Source organism: Choloepus didactylus, chromosome 6 (genome assembly GCF_015220235.1).
Source record: "Choloepus didactylus isolate mChoDid1 chromosome 6, mChoDid1.pri, whole genome shotgun sequence".
In the NCBI taxonomy this organism is placed as follows: domain Eukaryota; kingdom Metazoa; phylum Chordata; class Mammalia; order Pilosa; family Megalonychidae; genus Choloepus; species Choloepus didactylus.
The window spans coordinates 154,391,067-154,418,431 of NC_051312.1; the positions used below are offsets into that span (position 1 = coordinate 154,391,067).

The 27,365-nt window shown below is 39.2% G+C and overlaps 1 protein-coding gene across 2 annotated transcripts in view; it reads left to right on the forward strand.

Annotated features, from left to right (window-relative positions):
* JAM3 (junctional adhesion molecule 3) overlaps positions 1–27,365 on the forward strand; it is a 109,177-nt gene that overhangs the window by 27,258 nt on the left and 54,554 nt on the right. For both annotated transcript variants that reach the window (XM_037842001.1, XM_037842002.1), the window contains exon 2: positions 27,084–27,149. In XM_037842001.1, coding sequence (XP_037697929.1) covers positions 27,084–27,149 — 66 coding nt within the window. The remainder of the gene's footprint in view (positions 1–27,083; positions 27,150–27,365) is intronic.

The following is a 27,365-nucleotide window of genomic DNA, read 5'->3' on the forward strand; positions in this document are numbered from 1 at the left end:
GTGATTGGTAAAGAACAGGGCAGGTCCCTATGTGACTGGGTTCAAATCATCCCTCTTAGAGTAACATGTAATCGGAGTGCTGTGTTAATAACTGTTCTGGTGGTTTAGTCAGGAACTTGGGGCCACTCCATGTCCCACTCCATTACAGAAACAAGTAGGGTTAATTAGACTCTCTCTAAGACTAGCCTATGGCTTAGGGCCTCAGATGAGACAAGCATTTCACCCTTTACCCTCCCACTTTTATCTCCTGGTCAGAATATCCTTGTTGGCCCCGTCTTACACGATGAAGAAAGGCAGTGTGAATCTGGTCCAGGCAGAACAGCAGGAAGGGTACGAGCATGTACTCTGCAGTCACCACGTTGGCTCTTGTAGCCTCCACTTAATAGTGACCTGACCCCTCGAGTCAGTTTCCTCATCAGTAATTGGGATAATAATTATAGTGCCTACTTCGTAGAATTGTTGGGAACAATATAAAAGTTCATTGCTTATAAAGAACAAAGTGGTTGGCATGTAGTAAACAATCAGGAAATGTTAATGAATGTGCGTGCACATGTGTGTATAATGGCACATGGGTATATTCTATACCTGTAAGTATCTTTTGTTTATGTAATAGACATATGCTTACGTATCTGTAGGAGTTTTGTTTAGATTGTGATTGTAGTTTGACTTGAAACCTCCACTTCCATTTCTTAGGCTGAGTTTAAGGCCATTTTAAATTGCTTCCCCTGCAATAAAAATGTTGCCATATGAGTTGGGTAGTGTTTGTACAGAAGCTGTTCTTCAGATTTTAGTGATCCACTCATTTGCTGAGTTCTAAAAATATAATTCTTGTGTTTATGTATGTTGGGGTAGGGATGGAGTGGTTAGACTTTCAGATCTCTGAGTTGTTTGGGTGCTATGAGTACACTGAGTTTCCTTTATAACTGTATGTGAAATTTGGTGGGTGGGTATCCTATTAATTTATAAATCTAGAGAAGCTAAAAGTGAAAACATTCTTTATTGAGAGATTATCCAGGAAGAACACAGAGATTTGTGTTTTATTGTTTATCTAGTGAGAATAAAATTTTTTTTCCCCTAAGCTTCAGTTTTCTTTAAACGTGTGATTTTAACCATTTTTCCTTTAATCATTTTCTTACTTTCCTATTCTCCTTCATTGCACATTGTAGGATCTCATTCTGAAGTTCAAGGACAGAGCCAAAACTTAATTCTGGGATGGTTGGGGATTATCTTTTTATGGTTTGAGAAAAGTTAGAGTTCCTTCCTTTTTAACACTGTGATTTTACTGACCCCTGTCTTTTCCCTGCATAACAGTAGAAAATGAAATTGCCTAAATTTTGGTTGGTATCTTCCCATAGTTGAGTTAAATGATGGGTGTGTGTGAGGTGGGGTGCAGGAGTATGGCATAGATGTGGGAAAAGTATAGTAAGAGCAAAGAATCCTCATCTTACCAACAGCAGTCTGTTGATAAGGATGTGGGTAACAGTCTGATATTATTACACATCAAGGAGAAGGAGAAGTTTAGGATACCTCCATATTTTTGTCCAGTTTTGAGAGTGAGAAATTGTGGTTTTACAGTTACTGCTCCTTTATTTAGCAGATCAGAGCCATACTGTTCAATTTATTGACTTTTTGTAAAACAGCTTTATTGAAGTCTAATTGACATATGACAAATTGCACATATTTAGAGTATACAATGTGGTATGTTTTGACATTTGTACATCCTTGAAGCCATCACCACAATCAAGATATTGGACATAGCCATCACCACCAAAAGTTTCCTAATGCCGTCTTGTAATTTTTCCCTTCTGTCCCTCCATCTCCATTCCACTCTGTCCTACCCATCCCTAGGCAGCCACCTATCTGCTTTTGGTCACTATCTGTTAGTTTATATTTTCTAGAATTTTATATAAATGGAATCATACTGTATGTGTTCTTTTTTTGGTCTGGCTTCTTTCATGCAGCATGATTATTTTGAGATTCATCCATGTTGCGATATGCATCACTAATTCATTCCTTGTTTACTACTGAGTAGGAAATAGTATTCCATTGTATGGAAGTAGCACAGTTTCTTTATTCACTGTTGATGGTCATTTGGGTTATTTCCAATTTTTAGCTATTACGAATAAAGTTGCTGTGAATATTCATGTACACAGCTTTGAATGAATATGTGCTTGATTTCTCTTGGGTAAATGTCTGGTAGTAGAAGGGCTGGGTCAAAAGATAAGTATATACTAAATTTTTAAGAAACTGCCAATCTGTTTTCCAAAGTGGTTGTACCATTTTGCATCCCTACTGCAGAGGAAAAGAATTCCAGTTCTTGAACATCCTTGCAAACACTTGGTGTGGCAGGCTTTTTTTTTTTTTTTTTTTTTTTTATTGAGATTGTTCACATTCCATACAATTATCCAAAGATCCAAAGTCTACAGTCAGTTGCCCACGGTACCATCTTACAGCTGTGAAATTACTTTTTTTTTGAATTTTTAGAACATTTTCATTACTCCAGAAAAGACATAAAGACAAAACAAAAAGGAAAACTCAAATCCCCCATACCCCTAACCACCCCCCCTTCATTATTGACTCATAGTATTGGTATAGTACATTTGTTACTGTTGAAGAAAGAATGCCAAAATACTACTAACTGTATTATATAGTTTGCAATAGGTATACTTTTTTCCCTATATGCCCCTCTATTATTAACTTCTAGTTATAGTGTCATACATTTGTTCTAGTTCATGAAAGAGATTTCTAATATTGTACAGTTAATCATGGATGTTGTCCACCACCGGGTTCACTGTTTTATACATTCCTGTCTTTTAACCTCCAACTTTCCTTCTGGTGACATTCATGAGTCTGAGCTTCCCCTTTCCACCACATTCACACACCGTTCAGCGCTGTTAGTTATTCTCATAATGTGCTACCGTCACCTATGTCTGTTTTCAAACACTTAAGTTCAACCTAGTTGAACATTCTGCTCATAGTAAGCAACCACTCTCCATTCTTTAACCCTTTTCTATATCATGGTAACTTTTATTTCATGTCTATGAGTTTACATATTATAACTAGTTCATATCAGTGAGACCCTGCAATATTTGTCCTTCTATGTCTGACTTATTTCACTCAATATAGTGTCCTCAAGGTTTCTTCATCAACCCATTTTTTTTAAAGATGGTTTTGTTCACACCTCATACCTTCCATCCTAAGTAAACAATCGATGGTTCCCTGTATAGTCACGTATTTCTGTATTCACCACCCTCACCACTATCTATATAAGGACATCTCCATTTCTTCCACAAAGAGGAGGAAGAGTCAAAGAAGGTAGAGAGACAAAAGAAAAAGAAAAAGGGAAGAGGAAAAAAACATGACATCTAGGAAGCAACAAAAGGAAAGATAGAATTCTACTAAAGTAGAATAAAGATTCAGGCAACATCACCAATGCCAAGGGTCCCATAGCCCTCCCTTATGTCCCCCTGTTATATGCATTTAGCTTTGGTATATTGCCTTTGTTACATTAAAGGAAACATAATACAATGTTTCTGTTAATTATAGTTTCTAGTTTGCATTGATTGTATTTTTCCCCAATACAACCCTATTTTTAACACCTTGCAAGGTTGACATTCACTTGTTCTCCCTCGTGTAAAAGCATATTTGTACATTTTATCACAATTGTTGAATACTCTGGGTTTCACTGAGTTATACAGTCCCAGTCTTTATCCTTCCTCTTTCATTCTGGTGTCCCACATGGTCCTAACCTTCCTCTTTCAACCATGCTCACAGTCATCTTTGTTCAGGGTACTTACATTGCTGTGCTACCAATGTGTTCCAGACCTCTCACTTGTGTCTTTTCCTAACTGTCTGTAGTGCTCCCTTTAGTATTTCCTGTAGTGCAGGTATCTTGTTAACAAACTCTCTCATTGTCTGTTTGCCAGAGAATATTTTAAATTCTCCCTCATATTTGAAGGACAGTTTTGCTGAATATAGGATTCTTGGTTGGCGGTTTTTCTCTTTCAGTATCTTAAATATATCACAGCACTTCCTCCTTACCTCCATGGTTTCTACTGAGAAATCCGCACGTAATCTTATCAAGCTTCCATTGTATGTGATGGATAGCTTTTCTCTTGCTGCTTTCAGGATTCTCTCTTTGTCTTTGACATTTGATAATCTGATTATTAAGTGTCTTGGCATAGGCCTATTCAGATCTATTCTGTTTGGGGTACGCTGCGCTTCTTGGATCTGTAATTTTATGTCTTTCATAAGAGATGGGAAATTTTTGTTGACTATTTCCTCTATTATTGCTTCTGCCCCTTTTCCATTCTCTTCTCCCCTGGGACACCCATGACATGTACATTCATGCATTTTGTGTTGTCATTCAGTTCTCTGAGATGTTGCTCATATTTTTCCATTCTTTTCCCTATGTGTTCTTTTGTGTGTAGGCTTTCAGGTTTCTTGTTCTCCAGTTCCTGAGTGTTTTCTTCTGCCTCTTGAGATCTGCTGTTGTATGTCTCCATTGTGTCTTTCATCTCTTGTGTTGTGCCTTTCATTTCCATAGATTATGCCAGTTTTTTGAACTTTTGATTTCTACCTTGTATTTGCCCAGTGTTTTCATTATACACTTCATGTCTTTTGCCATATCTTCCCTAAACTTTTTAAATAGATTTAGCATTAGTTGTTTCAATTCCCGTATCTCCGCTGAAGTGTATCTTTTTTCCTTTGACTGGGCCATAACTTTGTTTTTCTTAATGTAAGTTGTAGTTTTCTGTTGTCTAGGCATCTGTTTTCCTTGGTTACCCCAATCAGGTATTCCCAGACCAGAATGGGCGCAGATCTCAGAAGGGGGCAAAATTCAGTATCAGAGCTCCCTGAGGGTGTGTCTTAGAAGATTGACACACCTTGTGAGGCCTCTAGCCACTATGCTTTTCCTAACCTACCCAGCATGTAGTGCCTGTCAGCCTGTAGCTCCTGACTGGTGCAAGGAAGTGTGGCTCCCTTAGTCCTTAGTTTCTGTTTTTGCTGTTTTCTCCTAGGCTCTGGGGTCTGGTTCTGAATGGAAGGCCAGTAGTAGGGCTGGGCACCACCTCCTTCCTCTTAGGGAAGATACACCCCATAGAGAGTTTTCATTTGCATTTAAATAGGTTCTTTGTCTCTCTGACTCTGATGTCTCCACCCTTGTCTGGGTCAGAGCCCTGTGAACTGAAAATATCTGCAGCTTTCTCCACTGAGCCTCCCAAGTTGAGAGAGAGAAAAAGGGACAGAAAGCCCCCCTTCAGGGCCAGTCCACTGTCCCCCCAGCTTCACCCACCAGCCAGAGATAGCACATGGTCCTCTGGGCTCCCCGTCCTGGCACAGAGAAGTCCTCTGGCTCTTTAAGGTCAGTTGTCACTAAAAGCCTCTGTCTGCTTGTTGGAGATTTGTAGCTTGTATTGAGCAGTCCACGTTTGTTAATCAAAACCCCAGCAGGAGCTGGACTGAGGTATGTTTGCTTGTTCAGAGACTGCTGCTTTCTGTCACAGCGAGGTTTGGCAGTTCGGGCTGTGGGGTGGGGGGGATTCCCGGCTTGAGTCCGCAGTCTTTACTTACAGATTTTATGCTGCAGTCTCAGGCATTCTTCCCAATCCATGTTGGTGTATGATGTGTGGACAGTCATGGTTGTCCCCAAGCAGTTATTCCAGATTATTTACTAGTTGTTCTTGGTTGTTTATTAGTTGTTCCAGGGGGACTAACTAACTTCCATTCCTCTCTATGCCACCATCTTCTTTTTCCAGCTGTGTCAAGTTTTTACATTTTAGCCATTTCACTAGATATGTAGTGGTATTTTATTGTGGTATTAATTTGCATTTATCTAATGATTAATTATGATGAGCCAAAAGCATCTTTTCTTGTGTTTATTTTCCATCTGTAAGATCTCTGTTGCAAATTACTCAACTCTGTCATTTTAGGTTGAAAGCAGCCATAGATGATAAGTGAATGAATGGGTGTGGCTATGTTTTTATTTACCAAAAAAACAAAAACAAAAACAAAAAAACACTGGGCAGCAGGCTTCGTTTGGCCTTTGGATCATAGTTTGCTGCTTCCCTCATAGACTGTCTTGTCGTCTGCAAATGAAGTCAGTTTTACTGCTTTCTTTCCAGTCTGGATTATTTTCTTACTTGATTGCACTGGCTAGAACCTCCAATACAATATTGAGTAGAAGTGGTGAGAACAGATTTCCTTGTATTATTCCTGATCTTAGGGGAAAACATTCAGTCTTTCATCAAGTATAATGTTAGTTGTAAGTTTTTCATGGTTTCATTTACAAACTGCAGGCATTCCTTTCTATTCCTAATTTTTGGTTTAATTGGACCACCTTTTGGGTTTATTTTCTCTATTGTTTTTTCTGCTTTCTATCTCAGGCAGTTCCCTTCTATTCCAAAATATTTATCAGAAATAGACATTGGATTTTGTCAGACTCTTTTCTACACCTAATGGAATGTTTGTATAGATTTTCATTTTTGGTTTGTTAAAATGGTAAATTACAGTGACTGATTTTTTTTTTTAAGTTCAGTTTTATTGAAATATATTCACATACCATACAATCATCCATGGTCTACAATCAGCTGTTCACAGTATGATCATATAGTTATGCGTTCATCACCACAGTTTATTTCTGAACATTTTCCTTACATCAGAAAGAATCAGAACAAGAATAAAAAATAAAAGTGAAAAAAGAACACCCAAATCATCCCCCCATCCCACCCGATTTGTCATTTAGTTTTTATCCCCATTTTTCTACTCATCCATCCATACACTAGATAAAGGGGGTGTGATCCACAAGGTTTTCACAATCACACTGTCACCCCTTGTAATCTAATTATTATATAATCGTCTTCAGGAGTCCAGACTGCTGGGTTGGAGTTTGGTAGTTTCAGGTATTTACTTCTAGCTATTCCAGTACATTAAAACTCTTAAGAGGTGTTATCTATATAGTGCATAAGAATGTCCACCAGAGTGACCTCTCGACTCCATTTGAAATCTCTCAGCCACTGAAACTATTTTGTCTCATTTTGCATCCCCCTTTTGGTCAAGAAGATACTCTCAGTCCCACGATGCTGAGTCCAGATTCATCCCCGGGAGTCATATCCTGCATTGCCAGGGAGATTTACATCCCTGGGAATCGTGTCCCACGTAGGGGGGAGGGCAGGGAGTTCACCTGTCGAGGTGGCTCAGTTAGAGAGAGAAAGGGCCACATCTGAGCAACAAAGAGGTACTCAGGGGGAGACTCTTAGGCACAATTATATGCAAGTTTAGCCTCTCCTTTGCAGTAACGAGCTTCATAAGGGCAAGTCCCATGATCAAGGGCTCAGCACATCAAACTGCCAGTCCCAGTGTTTGTGACAACATCAACACCAGTCCAGGCAAGGAAGTCCAACACTTCTGCACCTTTCCCCCAGCTCCTTGAGGCTGGGCAGGGTGGGTGGGCTATAAATATATTCTTTATTATCTGCCCAAATTACTTTGGGATGTGTCACTGTTTCACTCTAGCCTATACTAACCTACCGTATCTCACTTCCTATTCAAAGTTCCATGTAATTGTGGTGTTTGAACAAACCAACTATAGAGTTGTACTGTTTAGAAAATATATCTCCTGTACCAAATAGACATCTCTTCCCTTGGTCTCATATGGAAGTTGAAGTTTTAAAACACAGTCAGTTTTGACTTTTACTCTTTGGCCTGGTTTGCCCAGGTCTTAACCAGACCTGCTTCATTCATGTCACTAATTGAAGTCTGGGCTCTTTTTCAGCTTTTTTTTTTTTTTTTTTAAACAGTGACTGTATGCACTAATACTGACATTCATATCTGCCGAGCTCTAGCTCTGAGTTTCAGGTGTCTCAGAGATATGCATTGTTCCAGAGACCAATCAGGTTATACACTAGGGGATCAGCATCTCAAAGTTTAGAGATAGGCATTACAATTCAGGAATAGAGTTAACTGCTGTAAGAGCTTACAATCTAGGGGCTATTACAATAATCATGTCCACATTAGGCTATGTTCTAAGATTCAATTCTGAGTTTACACATTGTAGTTAGTCCATATTGGTGAGGCATTAAAGTATTTGCCTTTATTTCTGGTGTACTTCACTCAAATACAGTGTACAGGATCCATTCACCTCGTTGTGTGTCTCACAGCTTCACAGTGACTGATTTTTGAATGTCAAACCAACCTTGCATTTCTGGAATAAGCCCTTCACAACGGTCATTATATATTATCTTTTAAAAGATAGTTTGATTTGATAAGCTAAGATTTTGTTTAGAATTTTCATCTGTGTTCATAAGGAATATTGGCCTTTAGTTTTCTTGTAATGTCTTTGTCTGGTTTTGATATCAGGGTAATGTTGGCCTCATAAAATGAGTTGGGAAATATTTCCTTCTCTACAGTTTTCTGGAAGATTTTGTTCAGAATTGGTATTTTTTCCTTAAATATTTGGTGGAATTCACCAGTGAAGCTCTCTGGGTCTAGAGTTTTCTTTGTGGTGATGTGTTTAACTACAAATTTGATTTCTTTAATAGAAATATGGATATGCAGTTCCTCTTGAATGAACCTTGGTAGTTTGTGCCTTTCAAAGAATTTGTCCATTTCATGTAAATTGTCAAATTTGTAGCATATAGTTCTATATACTCTTCCCTCTCTACTTTTTTAATATCTGTTTAATTGTAGAGACAGTATCTCTCTTGTTAACTGATATTTTTAACTTGTGTCTTCTATTTTTCCTGGTCAGACTATCAATCTTTTCAAAGAACCAGTTTCTTGATTTTCTCTATTTTCTGTTTTCTGTCTTTTGATTTCTTCTTTACCTTTATTTCCTTTCTTCAGATTACTTTGGGTATAATTTGCTCTTCTTTCTTTAGTTTCATAAGGCAGAAACTGAGGTCATTGATTTGACCTTTCTTCTTTCCTAATTTAGGCCTTTTGTAGTATAAATTTTGCCCCTATCACTGCTTTAGAGACCTACCACAAATTCTGATATGTTGTGTTTTCATTTTGATTCAGTTCAAAATGCTTTCTAATTTCCCTTTTGATTTATTCTTTGATCCATGGGTTATTTAAAAGTGTGTTATTTTGTTTCCAAATATCAGGGATTTTTCAAACATCCCTGTTATTGATTTCTATTTTAACTTCACTGTGGTCAGAGAACAGACTCTATATGACTTGAGTCTTTTTATATATATTGTGATTTCTTTTGTGGCCCAGTCTACCTTGGTAAATGTTCCATGTGCATTTGAGAATTATGTTTATTCTGTTGTCTTTAGGGTGAGTGTTCTATAAATGTCAATTAGGTCAAGTTAGTTGGTAGTGTTTTTCAAATCTACTATATCCTTACTGATTTTCTGTCCACTAGTACTATTAGTTATTGAGAGAAGTATACTGAAGTCTTCATCAGTAACTGTGGATCTCTCACTTTATCATAACAGTTCTCTCAGTTTCTGCTTCATATATTTTGAATCTCTGTTATTAGGTACAGAATTGTTTCGAATTGTTATGTCCTCTTGATGAATTGACCCCCTTATCATTATGAAATGAACTTCTCTGTCATAGGCAATATTGTTTGCTCTGAAATTTATTTTGATATTAATATAGCCACTCCACTTTTCTTTTGATTAGTGTTAGTTAGCATGATATATCTTGTTTCTATCCTTTCTGTTCTTTGCTTCCCTTTTCCTCTTTTCTCTTTTTTTTTTTGTTCTTTTGGATTGAGTATTTCTTATGATTCTATTTTATCTTCTTCGTTAATTTATTAATTATAACTCATGACTTTTTAAAGGGTAGTGTTGGGTATTTTGTAGAATATCCCTCAATTTGAGTTTGTCAGGTTTTTTCTCATTTTTTGACTTGAGTGATGGATTTTTTTTTGGAAGAATAGCACAGAGGTGTGGTGCCCTTCTTGTATTATATCAAGGTGAATATAAGATCCAAGGTGAATATAAGATCCAATAAGACATGCTACTGGTAATTGCTGTGACCACTTGGTTTAGGTGGTGTCTGCCAGGCTTTTCCAATGGAAAGTTATTATTTTTCCCTTTCCACACTCTATTTGTTAGAAGTGAATCACTAAGTCCAGCTCACACTCAAGGGGTGGGGAATTAAGCTTCACTTCCTGGAAGAAGGAGTATCAGAGAATTTGTGAACATATGTTAAAGCTACCACAGTAAATAATAAATATTTTGGGAGAGATAGTCCGAGGCTATTGAAATATTCTGTTTCTCCCTAAATTTTCCCACTAATTTTGACATTCACTGATGGGATCTTGCCTTCAGCAATTACTACTGTGGTGTTCTGATGGAGATTTTCTTTTTCCCTCCTTATTTCTGTATTTGTTAATTGGAATTCTTCTACCTGCTCCACTCTCCCCACTCCCCCTCAACTTCTCAGCCATCATTGTCACCATAACTTCATAGCATTTAAAAAAAAATTTAAGCCCAGGTTTTGCAGTTTGAGTGTGTTTCCTCTTATTGATATGTCAGTGGAATAAAACAAAAACAAAAATAAAACAAACAAATAACTATTCTCTATCTTCTATACAGTGGTTCTTGGTACATGAAATTACTGTACATTAAGTCCTGGGTCCATGAAGTGGCTCATCCATTTAGATTCTCATGCACACTGCTTCTCATGAAAACAGCTAAGGCCATTTCCATGAATGTCTGAAGGACCCAACTAGAGGAGATATGCTGGATGGGATTATGGCAGTATGTCTGCAGTTGGAAGGCAGATGTAACACACTCCTCTCTTGGAATTCTCTGATACCATAATCTGTGATCACATGAAATAGTCTTTACAGGACTGGGCTCCCACAGAGAACTGTTTCATGCCGAGGTCTTATGCTCAGGGCAAGTGTTGGGGATAATGTATTTCCAGATGAGGTACTTTACAGTACAAGAATATGCCTTGACACATGTTCTGCTTTGAGTCATAATGTTTGTCACACCTCCCTCCTTCTAAGTAGGTCTCATTACAATGACTGGAATGTTTTATGTGTTTGTGCTTTGGAGCCAAGAATATTTTACAATTGGTCTGATTGGTCTGGAAGTAGAAAAAGTGACAGTGCCAGGTTCATGCAAATGATAGTGACTCCCTTTCCACGAAGCATTTGTGTAATTCCCTTCTCTTAACTTGAGTGTGGAACTAAGCTGTTTGTGAGAAAAGGGGAATGTTATGCAATTCTATTTAGACTCTGCACAGACTCTTTTTGAACCACGAAAAAAAATGAGAAATCATTGCAACATTACAATAGAAGTGGTGCCATTATTCTGGGCCATTCTTTTTTCTCCCGTCCTCCCCTCCCTTTTCCCCTCCCTTCTCCCTTGCCTTCTCCCTTTCCCCTCTGTTTTCCCCCCTGCTGTCCCTCCTGGGAAACAGGATAGTGATTTCTTTGAACACTTCTAGCTAAGGTAATTATGAGATGGAGTTTCATTCTGGTGTTATGTTTGATTTGATTAGTCAGGGATTTGTGGTCAAGAAATCTTTGATGGCTTTGGTTTGGAGAGAGTAAACAGAAAACAGGAGCAGCAAGATAGTTGTGATAGTTTGAAGGTGTTATGTACCCCAGAAAAGGTCATGTTCTTTTGATCCATTCCTGTGGGTGCAGACCTCTTGTCAGTGGGACCTTTTGATTGTTATTTCAATTAAGATGTGACCCACCTCATTCAAGGTGGGTCTTAATCCCGTTACTGGAGTCCTTTATTAGAGGCTAAAACACACAGAAGCTAAAGAAATGAAATTAAGAGAAGAGCACAGAATAAGCCCCAGAGAAGCTGGGAGGAAGTCACTGAAGCCAGAAGCTAGAAGCAACGAAACCTGGGAGAGAAGGACCAGCAGGTATCACCATGTGCCTTTCTACTGACAGAGGAGCCCAAACTCCCCAGTAACCCAGCATCTGTTGATGCCTTAATTGGGACATTTTCACAGCCTTAGACTGTAAATTTGTAAGCTAATACATCCCCATTGTTAAAGCCAGTCCATTTCTGGTATACTGCATTTTATCAGCATTAGCAAACCAAAACAATAGTGTACTCAAAACAATAGCATCTCTTCTGATAGCTTCCTGCTAGCTTAACATTGGAATACCACATGAGAATGCTCTGACTCTCCATTTAGGGTTGCCATTGAAAGAGTTTTTCATGGAGCGTATGTTCAGTTAAATTACATAGATTTTCCTCTAAAAATTGAGATATAAGACAAGAAACTCAGTGGTCAGATTTATCTGGATTTCCATGATATTTTGTTGGTCTCTTGGTATTTTATTTTTAAGGGTTCTGTTTGTTTACATAAACATTTAGTTTAGCCTCAATCGATGTGGGTAAGTGTAGCCAGGGCTTTGGCTGCCTGTGTTCATCTCAGAACCCATATTTGATTGATTTGCTCTGTAGTGTTGGCTGTGTATGTGGTGACTGGGTCTGGCAAATATCATTGACTTGTGTTCTTTCTCCTCCTACTCTTTCTCTTATGTTCCTTAAAAAAAGTGGGTAAGGAACTGAGACATTGTTGAAAAGGCTATTTTATGGGATATTTTCTTCTTTAAGATGTGTCCTGCTAAGTAAGCCTACAGAAATACTCTATCTTGAAGAATAAACATGTGGATGTGCTCCATCCACAATCCTGCTTGCCAGTTTAAATTTGGACATGAGCCCCAGTGGGCAAGTGAAGTCCCACAGTGATGCTTGCTGACGTGCACCCATGTGCATTTACGCTGCTGGAGTCATGGTCAGGGAAAAATTCTTCTGAGCAGGAGACAAACTGGACAGAATGCCAGAAGGCTAAATATAACTTGTTAGAGAGCCAGACATATAAACTAGTTCTTAGCAAGCAACACATCCGACTTAGAGCGAAAACATTTTCTACAAGAATTTTTTTTCCCTCTTGGTTTATAGTAATATGAATGAACCCAAAGTAATTTAATTTTTCATGGAGAGCTAAGACAGCCATTGATTTTTCTCTTTTAGCTGTCTCTGCAGTTAAATAATAATAGCCACTGTGAATGACAGACACCCCTTTATCCCCAGTATCCCAGCACTGCTCATGAGCCAACAAGCCTGTTTTGCTGTTTAGAGTAGTTTTATTTCCAGAAGAGAAAAAGACAGGTACTTTGCACTTTGGGACCTTTAGCTGTCCAGATATGGGTTGGATGGTCATCTTTGGGATTTAGTTTTTCCTGGATTCTCTTGGCTGTTTCAGGAGGCTTGCCCAGTGTGCAAAAGCTCTTTCAAAAACTCAAAAGAAGCTGGCCTCTACTGAATCAGGGAGTTTGTAGGCTGCGAATAAACATGGCCTCAACATCTGTTATGGCTTAAATAAATTTTTTATATAATAGTTTATGTTGTTGTTAGTTCTTTTTAATGCTCTAGAAGCATTTTATAGCCAGTAATTCTTCAGCCTAACGAAGGAAAACAGGCTTCATTTGTATGCCAACGAGAGAGCTATGCTTCCGTGGACACACATCCACAACTGACAGCACGAGTGACTTAATAAGGCCTCCCACAGGGGTCTGTACGTAGAATCATCAGGGCAGCCTGGAAAAAATATAGGTTCAGAAGGCCTTTCCCAACCTATGGAATCAGAATTTGGGGTGCACCTGTGCCCTAGCAGATGAGGAGATGGGCTGGGAAATGGTATTTTAAACATGTTTCCAAGGCGTTCTTCCTATAACTTGCCTGGCATCCTGGCATCAGATCCCCAGGCCCTGGTGGGATTTCTGAAGTCTCCCAGAAGTGAAATAAGAAACTGCAGTTGTTGTCACAGCTGCTAAAATTAGGAAAGGGAAGGGGAAACAAAGAATACTGTAGTTCCAGAGAGAGGATCTGAGGAGCTGGTGAGCCGGGGAAGGCCATTGTGATCCTCAGGGTCAGGATTTCCTCTCCTACCTTGTCCTTCCCAATTGCCTGGTCCTGCTCCCTCAGCTCCCCTGTAACTCAGTCGCACACTGTCAGGGAAGGATGAGACGGCTGTGAAGACCACAGGGCGGCTGTCCTTACAGGCGCCTTTTTTTTTTTTTAAGGCCATTTCCTTTGAAAATTCATGTAAGAAGGGATTTTGCTAGAACAATGGGATATAAATTTAGGCTTCAGGGTCTGACTCATTTTTTCCTTTTACTTCCAGGTTCACTTTACTCCTCTTTATTGCTGTCTCTTTTGGTTCTGCAAAGATTTTAACAAATGTATCTTCTTATAAAAATGATAAGGAAACAGAGCAGGGCAGTAGGGCCTGGGAGTCAAAACTCCTGGTGCCTGGTTTGTACTTTGTGCTAATAGACATGCACCTCTCTAGGATCTGATTCCCTATCAGGGAAAGGAATGTGGCAATCCTTCCCTACCTTGATGGATGCTGGGAGGCTTAATTAGTGTTCAGCCTGTGCTGCGAGACAACCCAAACGATACTCAGAATGTACAGTTTGTTAAATTCCCAGCAGCACTATGTACTTACCCTTTAGTTCCCTCCTGCTCTGTTAATTATCAGAATGTGTGTGGGGTGGGGTGAGGTGGGGGGAGAAGTACAGTGTCTGCTTTGTTCTCGTTTCCTCTGCATCAGTTGTGGATTCTGCAGGCAGGGCTGGCAGTCCCATTCACAGACAAGTGCCCCAACAGGTTTGTTTCCCCACTTTTAGCAGAATAGTGAACTAATCTGCAAGAAGCAGCTTATCATCACATTTGCTCCTCCTCAAAGGAATGCCTTTGCGAGTTTCATCATCTCACTTCTTTCTGTCTGTCCTTCACTGTCTGAGTGCTGCTAATTGGTTCCTTATAAGTGAACATTTGCCTTCCATATAGTGGACATCCCTTCTCCAGCCCACCCTTGTCTTACAAGGAAAAGCATCTATTTCCATTATACACCCGGTATCTAGTGGGGTGGGTGGGGCATCTGACATTGTAATTCTTGAGTCTAGTTGCTTAACTAGATGACACTGAAATCTAGAAATTGACCCCAAGGCCCTCTGGCTCTCTTCTGTGCCTTTGTTTTGCTCAAGCTCCCTAACCAAACAAGGGAAAGGCCCTTGTTTCTGGGAGATGACTCACATGCAGATGAGTGGCCTCGGTGTGCCCCACGGCTGCCAGCTGCTGGCTGTTTGTGTTCTCTTCTGCTGAGCCCTGCTGCAGTGTGCTGCCTGCAGATTGGGTCATATGCATGGCTCTGCCATCGATTTCTGACAGCAGAGAAGGAAATCTGACAAGGGAAGGCCCTTTGCTCTTTATTTGAGGGTAGTCCACATTTCTGGCATCCTCAAGGCAGGAATCAGAGCTGTGTTACTTTTCTACACGGTAGTCCATCTTTTCCTTAGACTGTTTATTAGTGTAGTTCAAACACATTGGTATAGGTACAGGGGGATAGGAGGGTTACTTACCCTGGGTAGGTCTGAGAACTGTGCAGATGAAGATATCAGAAAATACATGACAGAGCTAGGGTAGCAAAGTCACACTTTCTTGGTCAGGTCTTCCTGTAGAGGAAATTCTGCCAGATAACTGCTGTTTCTGGCATGAGGCATAGATTTGGAGGTAAATCTGTTCCATTTGTAATGTATCTGAGTCCTGGCTTTGTCTCTTTCTCCCTAAGTTCTCTTGTTCAACAAATCTAGTTCTGGCCTTCCCACTCTTTCTGCCTCTCCCTCTCCCTCTCCCTCTCCCTCTGCCTCTGCCCTCTGCATCTGCCCTCTGCCCCTGCCCTCTGCCCTCTGCCCTCTGCCCTCTCCCCTCTCTCTCGTACTGTGATGGGATAAGAATCAGTAGGTTGGAGATAACCTGGCACCGATGCATTGGACCATCTTAAAATCATTTTGGACCATATTAAAATCATTGAGCATTTGGGAAATAAGTGGTTAGATTATAGAGGAGAAATTCTCAAACTTTTTTTATTTGTTCTTGCCACATTTCTCACCAAGCACACACACATGTAGAACCAATCAAAATGTTTAATCCCTTCCATGGAGTCATAGGAAATAGAAGGGACTGTGGGCATTGGAGTGTGATGGAAAGAGTGGTAGATGTGGAGTCTGAAGACATAGGCTTTAGTACCTATGTCTTCCTCCCTTACTGTGGACCAGGGGCAAGTCACCTACCTGCTTCACCACCTGTAAGTGGGAAACAAGATTCCTTGCACTGACTGTCTTGATGGATGATGCTAAGGAAGGAGTCATCTTCTCTTCCTTCCCTACCACTGGAACTGTGACATTTCTGATGGTCCTGGTTTCAAGAATGAGAAATAATGCTATTATAATAAGCCATTGTAAAGCTTGATGTCTCTGGAAATACAGAACAAGTTCACTGTATTTCACATGAATATGTACAAGGAGAATGGAGTGACAACTTTTGCCCCTAGAATAACCTTAAGAAAGCATAGAAGAGAAAAACAAGATGAGAGTGATGTGAGGTTAGTTGGTGTTCAGCTGGCTTTTCCGTCCTTCCAAATGCCCTGTTGGAACTTCTCACTGTTCCTCTCTGCACAGGGTTTCTGAACTGCCAGGTCTGTCTTCTTTGGGACCAAGTTCCTTTGGCACATACTGATTCCCACGGTGAAGCAGTGTTCTGGTTTGCTGGAGTTGCCGTTATGCAAAATACCAGAAATGTATTGGCTTCACTGAAGAAAGGCTGATGGCGCCCAGAACACCTCTGTCAGCTGGGAAGGCATGTGACTGGCATCTGCTGGTCCTTTGCTCCTAGGTTGCATTTCAAAATGTCTTTCTCCAAAATGTCTCTGGGCTTCTGTCTCTCTTAGCTTCTCTCAGCTCTCTACTTGGTTCTCCTAGGGTGTTTCTCTCTAAGCATCTGGGAGTCTTCCCTTAGCTTCTCTGGGGCAAACTCTGGGCTTTCATCTCTTAGCTTAGCATCTCCGAATGTCCTTCTGTCTTCATCTTCCAGTGTCTCCAAGCATCTTTTTCAATGGCCGTCTCCAAAATGTCTCTCTCAGCTTCTCTGAGCTCCTTCTCTCCGTGAGCTCTCTTAAAGGACTCCAGTAAACTAATCAAGGCCCACCCTGAGTGGGTGGGGTGGATTTACACCTCCATGGGAATAATTTAATCAAAGTTCTCACCCTCAGTTGAGTGAGTCACATCTCCATGGAAACAGTCAATCAAAAGGTTCCACCCCATGAGATGGGATTAAAAGATCATGGCTCTTCTGGGGCCCATAACAGCTTCAAACCAGCACAAGCAGTGTTGTAGGTTTTTTTTTGTGTGTGAGTTTTTTTGTTTGTTTGTTCTTTGCTTGTAAAAATTAAATCGGAGCCATTTGGGTATTGTTTACAGCCCACCCACCCCCAACATACCCCCAAAATGTTCCCCTCCTGGGTTTTAGTCTTGGCTTGACATTAAGCTGGTATATTTTTAAAATTACTATGAGATTAAGAACACACCAGCCTGAGTTTTCTCCTTAATATAGCTGGGAATGCCATTCAGTATGGTTTTATAAATCTCTGGCTCCTTCCAGGGACAGCCCTTTGGGAACAGAACCCAGTGTCTACATCCTCATAACTCATCCACCCCCCGGCCCAGCTGAGGTTAAATACAATTTAACCAGAAACCCAATAGCCTTTGTCAGCTGTGAATTCAAGCATATTTTGATACTCAAAATTTAGAATTTCTGTATTTAGTGTAGAGTTAGGAATCATTTTTAACTTTTCATTTATTTTCCTTCATTTTTCTTTCTGTCTTTCAGGTCTCTCCTTTTCATTTCTTCCCCCCTCCCTTCCTTCCTCCTTCTTTTGGCCTGTTTCCCCTTAATCTTGCCTTAGACCTCACATTGGATTTTCCTGGGATTCTTATTTGTATTATTCCACTCATGGTATTCAGGGTTGGTATATTTTCTGTCCTCAGGTCTAAAGGCATTTAATTTGAAACTTACTATTCCCTTGACTTCTAGAAGGTCACTGATCCCTATATAATTTAGCAAATAAAATAATAATAATAAAAAGCCTCTCCTAAAATGTTTGTTTTTCTTCAGTTTTTAGTGAAAGAAGGGTGAGGAGTTTTTTTTTTTTTTGGGGGGGGGTGACTGCTATTTTATTTATTTAAGCTTTCCTATGCTTTTTAAAATTAAATTCAGTTTTATTGAGATCTATTCACATACCATAGAGTTATCTATGGTGTACAATCAGCTGTTCACAGTACCATCATATAGTTATGCTTCATCACCCCAATCTATTTTTGACCACTTTCCTTACACCAGAAAGAATCAGAATAAGAATAAGAAATAAAAGTAAAAAAGAACACCTAAATTATCCCCCCCCCCATCCCACCCTATTTTTCATTCAGTCTTTGTCCCCATTCTTCTACTCATCCATCCTTACACTGGACAGAGGGAGTGCGATCCACAAGGTTTTCACAATCACACTGTCACCCCTTGTAAGCTACACTGTTATACAATCATCTTCAAGAGTCAAGGCTACTGGGTTGGAGTTTGATAATTTCAGGTATTTACTTCTAGCTATTCCAATACATTAAAACCTAAAAAGGGTTATCTGTATAGTGCATAAGAATGTCCACCAGAGTGACCTCTTGACTACATTTGGAATCTCTCAGCCACTGAAGCTTTATTTTGTCTCATTTCACATCCCCCTTTTGGTCAAGAGGATGTTCTCAATCCCATGATGCCAGGTCCAGATTCATCCCTGGGAGTCATATCCCACGTTGCCAGTGAGATTTACACCCCTGGGAGTCAGGTCCCATGTAGGGGGCAGGGCAGCAAGAGGGTGAGGAGTTTTTAATAGAAGTTTACGTTTGGGGAAATTGAAGGATACAAATTCACATGGAAAGTCAATAGGTGTATTAAAAATAGGGTCAGGCAGGAGTTGATGCTACAGTCTGGAAGCAGAATTTCTTCTCCAAGAAACCTCAGATTTTGTTCTTAAAGCCTTTCAACTTATTGGATGAGACCCAACCACATTATTGAGAGTAATCTCCTTTACCTAAAGTCAACTGACTGTAGACTTCTAAAAAATACCTTCACAGCAACACCTAGATTACTGGTTGACTAAATAGCTGGGTACTATGGCCTAGCTAAGTTGCCACCAAAAACTAACCCTCACAGTAGGCTAACCAGTTTTCATCTTTGTGTCCCTCACACTTATCCTGGTACCTGACACCTGGAAGATACTCGTTAGATCCTTGTTGATGGAAATGATTCCTATCATGAATGGGCTGAAATAAAAAAGCTACTGCATGGAATTAAAAAACTAGGTTTAGGTGCTCCCAGGAAATATTTTTAGCTGGCTTATTCAATTGGTCAGTTAGGGGTTTCATAAACTGTTTGAAAAGTTATATGATCAGTGCGAAATATATATGATAAATATTTCAGAACCACTTCTCTGTTGTTTCCTGTCACATCAAGGCTAAGTCAAAAAGAGAATCCAGAAAGAAGGCTTTCCTGCAGTGAATTGTAGTAAGGTTAATGTAGATTATCATGTTACTTGAAGGTTTGTGATAGGTTCTTCATAATTTATCATGTGTCAACTTATCTCATTTAAGAACATTTTTTGAAAGAAAACTGTTTGGAATCAGAAAAAACCATTTTCCAACTTCTGTTTAATGACTTGCCTTGCTTATGATCTTAGGCAAGCCGTTCAATCTTTATGTGCCAGTTTTCTCATTATTATAAAGCCAGATTCAGAATAATGGCTTCATAGGCTTGTTGGAGGCTTAACCAAAACAGTGTACATGACAGTGTTTTCAAATAACTTTGTATGGACTATATTTACTGTGTAAGAATAATAAGGGCCCATATGTAGTATCAAATTCAAATTATCCCTTTTCTGTATTCCTGTCTTCATCATGACATTTTAATTTCTAGCTTAATACCTTATATTTTATAGCCTGTTTGCACTTTTAAAAAAAATCATTTCCTTTATTATAGTTCTCACACTATTACTTTGCTACTTTGAAAGGTCAAGGTGAAGTATTTAATATGATCAGTTTCTAACATATATAATATTATTTTAAATTCAAAGATAGCTTATTGACCTGTGTTCATTTCAATTAATGAAAAATTTTCCTCTCTGACCTTTCACATCTTTCATTTACATAGTTTTCTTGCCTCAGTGAACCCAGAGACTGTAATTCTCTGTCCATCTCAGATAGTCTTTTTCAAAAGTCCTTAAATCATTGGAAGTTTCATCAACTCACAAACATCACCAGCCTTTCCATACTAACTTCAGGTCACCGTAATGCTGGGTGGTTAACAGAACATTCCTGTGGCTTTTAAAAGCCAGAATCAGGATGAAGGATTGCAGTAAACCTGGAGGGCACACAGACACACCCTCCCATGATGTGATTTCCATCCAGTAGACTTCATATGGCAGAGGCAGTGTAGCTGCTAATGACTCCATTCCACTTTTCCCTGCTAAAATCAGCTACCACTGCCTGCCTGGGTGGAGCCCTAGAAAGGCTGCTGCAGCGACTGTGACAGCAACAGGGCTGAGGGTCAGAGGTGCTGCCTGAGGGACACATGGAGGAAGAGACAATATGGTCTGGGTACATAAAAGACATTTGCTCTATGTTCGTTATTCATTATTACTATTATCATCACCCTCACCACCATCATTTCCTTCAAGTGGACTTACTTTTCTCACAGGAAGTACTAGAATATGCCTCATTGAATTGAAAGAGCTACAGCTACCATGACTGGAGGGAATTCTAACATGGCTAATCCTAAGGAATTGGAGTCATCATAAGCTGTTATTTGAGGATACTCCTGGCTATTGAAATACCCTCTAGGGGGACCTTCTCTTTTATTGGAACGTCTAGGTGACAGAAGCTGTTCTTGGTGCCTGAAGCCAAGTCTAGATGTGGTCTTCCAAGGGAATGCTTTCCTGGTTTTCTGTAGCTCTAAGGAAAAGCCTCTGAGGCAGGGGCATAGCAATGAAGAGTAGGGAGCAAGTATCACCACAACCTTACTTCTCACCTGAGTACCTGGCAAAGGTAGTCCCACACAAGTATGGCCAACTGATTTTTTTTTTTTATTTGCTATTGCTTGTAATTTTTTTAAATTCAGTTTTTTTTGAGATATATTCACATACCATACAGTCATCCTGGTGCACAATCAACTGTTCACAGTATCATATGTTTGTGCATTCATCATCCTAATCAATTTTTGAACATTTTCCTTACTCCAAAAAGAATGAAAATAAGCATAAAAATAAAAGTAAAAAAGAACACCTAAAGCATTCCATCCCCCCCATCCCACTTCATTTTTCATTTAGTTTTTGTTCCCATTTTCTACTCATCTGTCCATGCACTGGATAAGGGGAGTGTGAACCACAATGTTTTCACAATTACACAGTCACACCACGTAAGCTACGTAGTTATGCAATCATCTTCAAAAACTAGAGGCTACTGTGTTGAAGTTTGACAGTTTCAGGTATTTCCTTCTAAACTAAAAACGGATATCTATATAGCACATAAGAATGCCCTCCAGAGTGACCTCTTGACTCCATTTGAAATCTCTCAGCCACTGAAACTTTATTTTGTTTCATTTCCCTTCCCCCTTTTAGTCAAGAAGATTTTCACAGTCCCACAGTGCTAGTCCAGGCTCATCCCAAAAGTCATGTCCGGCGTTGCCAGGGAGATTTACACCCCTGGGAGTTAAGAGGCTGACTGATTTTTGACAAAGTTGCAAAAGCAGTTCAATCAATGAAGGAAGACTAGTCTTCTCAACAAATGGTAATGAGCAATTGGATATTGTTGGCAAACTACCTACTCCCCACCCCTCCCCCCCAAAAAAACAAAACAACAACCTTGACCTAAATCTCACAATTATAAAGAATTAACTTAAAATGGATTATAGATGTACATATAAAACACAAAACTATAAATCGTTTAGAAAATAGCATAGGAGAAGTTCTTCAGGACCAACAGCTTAAAGAAGAATTCTTAGACATGTCACCAAAACCATGATCCATAAAAGAAAAAAGAATGATAAATTGGACTTCATAAAAATTAAAAACTTTTGTTCTGTGAAAGACCTGCTACCAGACAAAAAGATAAGTTACAGACTGGGAGAAAATATTTTCAAACCACTTATTTGACAAAGGACTCGTATCTAAAATACATAAAGAATTCTCAGTACTCAACAGTAATAAGAAATAATCCAACTAGAAAAAGGGCAAAAGACATGGATAAAGAGGAGACACAGATGACAAATAACAACATGAAAAGATTTCAACATCACTGGCCATTAGGAAATGCATATTAAGACCACAGTGAGATATCACTACACCCCTATCAGAATGACTGTAGTAAAAAAACAGTGACAACACTAAATGCTGGCAAGATTGTGGAAAAACTGGATCTCTCTTACATTGGTGGTGGGATGGTAAAATAGTACAACTGCTCTAGAAAACAGTTTGGCAGTTTCTTAAAAAATTAAACATGCAACTACCATATAATCAGCAACTGCACACCTGGGTATTTATTCCAGAGAAATGAAAACTCATGTTCACATAAGATCTGTATACAATTGTTTACAGGAGCTAGATCTGTAAGAGCCCAACTCTGGGAATTTCCCAGATATCCTTCAGTTGGTGAATGGTTAAACAAATCATGTTATGTCCATACCATGGAATACTCCTCAGCAGTAAAAAAGAACAAATTATTGATACACACAACAGCTTGGATAAATCTCCAGAGAATTATGCTGAGTGAAAAAGTCAATCCCCAAAGAATACATATTGTATGATTTATTTGTAGAACATTCTTGAAATGACACAATTATAGAAATAGAGAACAGATCAGTGGTTGCCGGGGGTTAGGGATGGTGTGGAGAGTGAGGGCATGCCTTATGTTGAGGTCACATAGGGGAGATCTTTGGATGATTGCCATGGTGGTTACAGGAATCTTCTCATGTGATAAAATGACATAGAACTAGACAAACACGTTGTACCAGAGTCAGTTTCCTGTATTTGATATTGTACCATAATTATCTAAAATGTAACATTTGAGGGGAACTTGGTGAAGGGTATATTGGACCTCTCTGTTCTATCTTTGCAACTCACTGTGAATCTAGAATTATTTCACAATTAAAACTTAAAGTGTTTGTTTATTTCTAAAATGATGATGGTGAATATTCCATTGGATATGTTAAAAAGTGAGTAATAGTTTTATTTGTGAATGTCAATATTTACAATATCCCAGAAATCACATACTTTGCAACTATTTAAACTTATGTAAAGGATTTTAGATACCAACTCAAAAATTTATACAAGATTACATCATTCTTCTGAATACATGAGTAGAAAATCTACTGGCTTTCTCACATTCAGGACCAAGGTATACAGTGAGAATACTTTGAGGTTGTGGGTAAATTTGCAGTGGCTTGTGTGAGTCTGGCATTTCATGGAACTTTAAAGCTTTGCTTTTGGACTCTTTAGAAAACACCAGCAGTAGGTAGGGATTCTGCTGTTCCTACCCAACTGATGGTTAGTAAATAGAGAAAATTGTTGAGTCTGTGTTTACTGATACACTTTGTCTTTACTGAAAAGTGGTATTCTCATATCGGTAAGACATTTACAGTTGGACTGAAGATATGGCACTCCACCACTTGTTTCCTCATGTATAATCTGTTTTGTTTTCTGTGTATAATCTGTTATAGCATCTATCACATGTTGTCAAAATAGACATGAAATTATACAGGAACTTGTTTATCAGGCTCTAAGCTTTTTGGAAGAATCCATTTATTCAGAAGTTTTTATTTACCAACTGTTATGTGCCAAATGCTGTTCTAGGCTTTAGAGATGATACATGAATAAAACATAAAAATCTGTGCTCTCATTGAGCTTATGTTCTGGTGTTAGAGAGCAGGTAGGTACCATATTGATTCATCTTGATATCTTCAACCCTAGCATAGTATGTGAGTTAGTTGGTGCTCTAAAAGTGTGTGCTGAATGGACGAATGTTCATTTTTTTTATATTCCAGATTGGATTTCCTTGACTTGAGCTTTTCCAGAGAATCATTTAGTTGAATTCAGTTTTCTCGTAGAGTTATAATGTGGGCACTCTCTTCATCATCCCGCTTAGGTGTAAATGATTGACTCTTGGACTTAGAAGGGATCTTAGATATGTGTAATTGTTTCATTTGACTCTTTCTAGTCAAAATCTCCTAGTCAAATTTAAAAATCCCCTCTAGAAGTTGGTGTATTGAGTTCCAAGTATATTGTGGTTTCAGCATGTGATCTTTAAAATTCAGTATTTTCTGTACTTTTTAGAGAGTTTCTGAGATCATATCTCAAAGAGCATCTTTAATTTATATTTAGCAACCTAGTAGGTAACCATTGGATGCTGGACAATGGGGCATTTCCTGTGCAGGAAGAATGGTTTTGTTAATAGTCCCAGCAAACAAAACATTTATCACAGTAACTAATAAGGCCATACTCCTGAAATTATTCTTTCTAGAATTTTGATTGAAGAAACCAAAAGATGTTCATCGTTTGGCTTGCTAAAGCTGCCGAAATGCAATATCCCAGAAATGGATTGTTCTTTACAATGGGGGTTTATTAGTTCACAGATTTACAGTTGTAAGGCCATGAAAATGTCTCAATTAAGGCATCAACAGGACAATACCTTCTCTGAAGAAAGACCAATGGCATCTGGGGTTCCTCTGTCAACTGGGAAGGCACATGGCCGAAGTCTGCTGGTCCTCTCTTGGGTTTAGCTTCTGGTTTCTGTGGCTTCTCCAAAATGTCTCTTGGCTTTTGTCTCCAGTTCTCCTGGGGGCAAACTCTGAATTACATTTCTTAGCTACTCTGAGCTCTCTCTTTCCCTGAGCTCTCTTAAAGGACTCCAGTAAAGGATTAAGACCCATCTTGAATGGGTGGGGTCACATCTCCATGGAAACAACCTAATCAAAAGTCCCAATCTGACAATAGGTCTGCCCCCACAAGATTAGACTAAAAGAACACAGTCTTTTCTGGGGTACATATTCATCAAGTCCCTTTTTTATTTTTAGACTTATACCCACTGTGATTGATTGAGCATATATATACAGTTTTAAAGACCAGAATTTGATTATGCTGTTCAAAACTATTAATTATGAGATTGCATCCATACAGAAGCAAAACTGATTTTATGTTAATTTATATATTATGAAATAGATCCCACAGTATCCCTATTCCCCTTCTACTCCCATCTCTCCACAAAACTCTTTGAATGGGCTGTCTTATGTTCTCTCCCCATGGTGGCTGATAAGGTTTATGAATGTATTAACTCATGGAAGTCCTTTCTATTCTATGTAGATCTCACTAGCAGTCTTAGTTGCTTTTTTTAGAGCTATCCATCTTATTGTCTATTAATTTTAAGAGCTACAACTTCATGAACTCCACAGCCAGTCATCTGATTCATCTGAGAAGCATTTCCCCTGGGCCTGCCTCCTAGGATGGTTTCTTTCCCACATGTCTGCTATGTGCGTGCCATGTCATCCTTGGTTTCAGAGGATCTCTTGGGTGGAAGCAGGCCAACTCCCTGAAAATCATTTCATAGGAAAAAATATACACATATTATATATTCAATAATATATTTATCATAAATATATTCATATTTTAATAAGAATAATATATTTGCAGAAAGACTAAACTACCCATAATCCTTAGCCTTCAATTAAACATTTCTCAAGATATTGCTAAGAAGAAAATATTTTTATTCAATGACTGTACTCAAGAAGAATATTCCCTAATGAGCTTTTGGTATATTAGCAAGTTTTGTTAAATTCTGTGAGTTAGCTTTTAGCCAATGGCTTCTCAGTTGTTCTAAAGCCTTCTTAGATATGTCAGGGGGAAAAGATTTTTGGATCACACGTTTGAAGGAGCAGTGCACAAAGTTACAATGCCCTTTGCTTAGAGAGCTCCTTCCAGGGAGTGCCAGTATATTGAGCAGTTTGTTTTAGTTGGGCCATCACTATGCTTGCCCCCTTTGGAGGGGAGCAAAGTCTAAACTCTGCAACCTGTTATCAGGGGCCAGGTCATGGCTCCTTGGCCAATTTGAGAATCTGTCCTTTCATCATTTCTCTAAATCCAAATTCCTCCTCCCTTCCTAGTGAGAAGTCTTATTAAATAAAAAAGAAAGGATCAAAATTTATACTTATGGTGAAAGATTAGCTGGATCATGAAATAAGATAAAGGAAAAGAATGGGTTGCTGTCACCAGCTACCTACCTACTGCACAAGGATTAAGAAAGCACTCGGAGTGCACATCTTTCTTAGCTGATCTAGGAAGTTAAGATCATGAGACCTTAATAAAGGCTTTCTATATGAAGACCTTATTTGGGGATGGTATATTTTCCTACAGGACAATTAGCTGAAAATAACCTTTTGTAGATGGTCAAGGTACCTACTTGATTTTCATTCTGAGATTAGTTGAGAAATTTCTAGACCATAGTAAACTGGTTTCTGATATTTGTTGAAGCACAAGGGGAGCCAGATGCTTCTAAATACTAGTTTTAAAAGGATTAGCATACAAGTAGCAGATCTTGATTTCATGAGTAGTGTAAACTTAGCTTATGAAAATCACCATGTTGTTACTATTTTTCTCATTTCACCAAAAGACTGGTGAAACCTTCTTCCTGGGCTGGAACACTGGCTTATTTGCTAATACAGCGAAGTGGACTTTTAGCTGATCGGTAACTATCCACTGAGAAGGTCAATGCCACCCAAAAGGGAAAAGCACAGGCCAGAGTGTGAGTTGGAGGGGAGTATGCCTGTGGAGGACAGGGGAGGGTGGAGGGAGAAGGAGCAAGACACAAACACCCATGGGGTGCCAGATAACAGACTTGGAAGGAGTTTGTGATGACTCTAAGCAGAAGGGAGTGCTTGAAGCAAGGTCTGCAAAGCTCTAAAGAGCTTGGTTGTGGGACTAAGGAGGAAGTGAATTCTCAGAACTCTTCTTTTTCTCTTGGTTCCTTTCAGTGAAGGTCAGACAGAGCACGGTGAACTTGCTGTATCTAAGAGGCTTTGTTTAGGAATATAATATTTTCCATCCTCTGTGGTTAATGACTAGAGCTTTCACCAAGGGGAAAACCTGACCTCAGTCCAAGTTTTCTCTGCTGTTTTAGAGATGGATTGTCTCTGACTTTCCTTTTCCTTTTCCTTCAGGCTGCTTGATAGGGGCTGTGACTCTCAAATCCAGCAACCCGAACCCAGTGGTACAGGAATTTGAAAGTAAGTACAAGGGAGATACTATTAAGAGAATGGACACCATCTAATGGGCATTTGGTCATTTTGCAGCCACCACGAGACAAAATACATATACAGATGGCGGCAAAGTGCTGGTTGGGGTGGCCACCCAGCAGTACAGGTGACGCACGTGTGTGTCAGAGACCTATTGCCTGGACAGGCCAACAGTTACCCAAGGCTGGTTTTCTCATGTCTAAAATC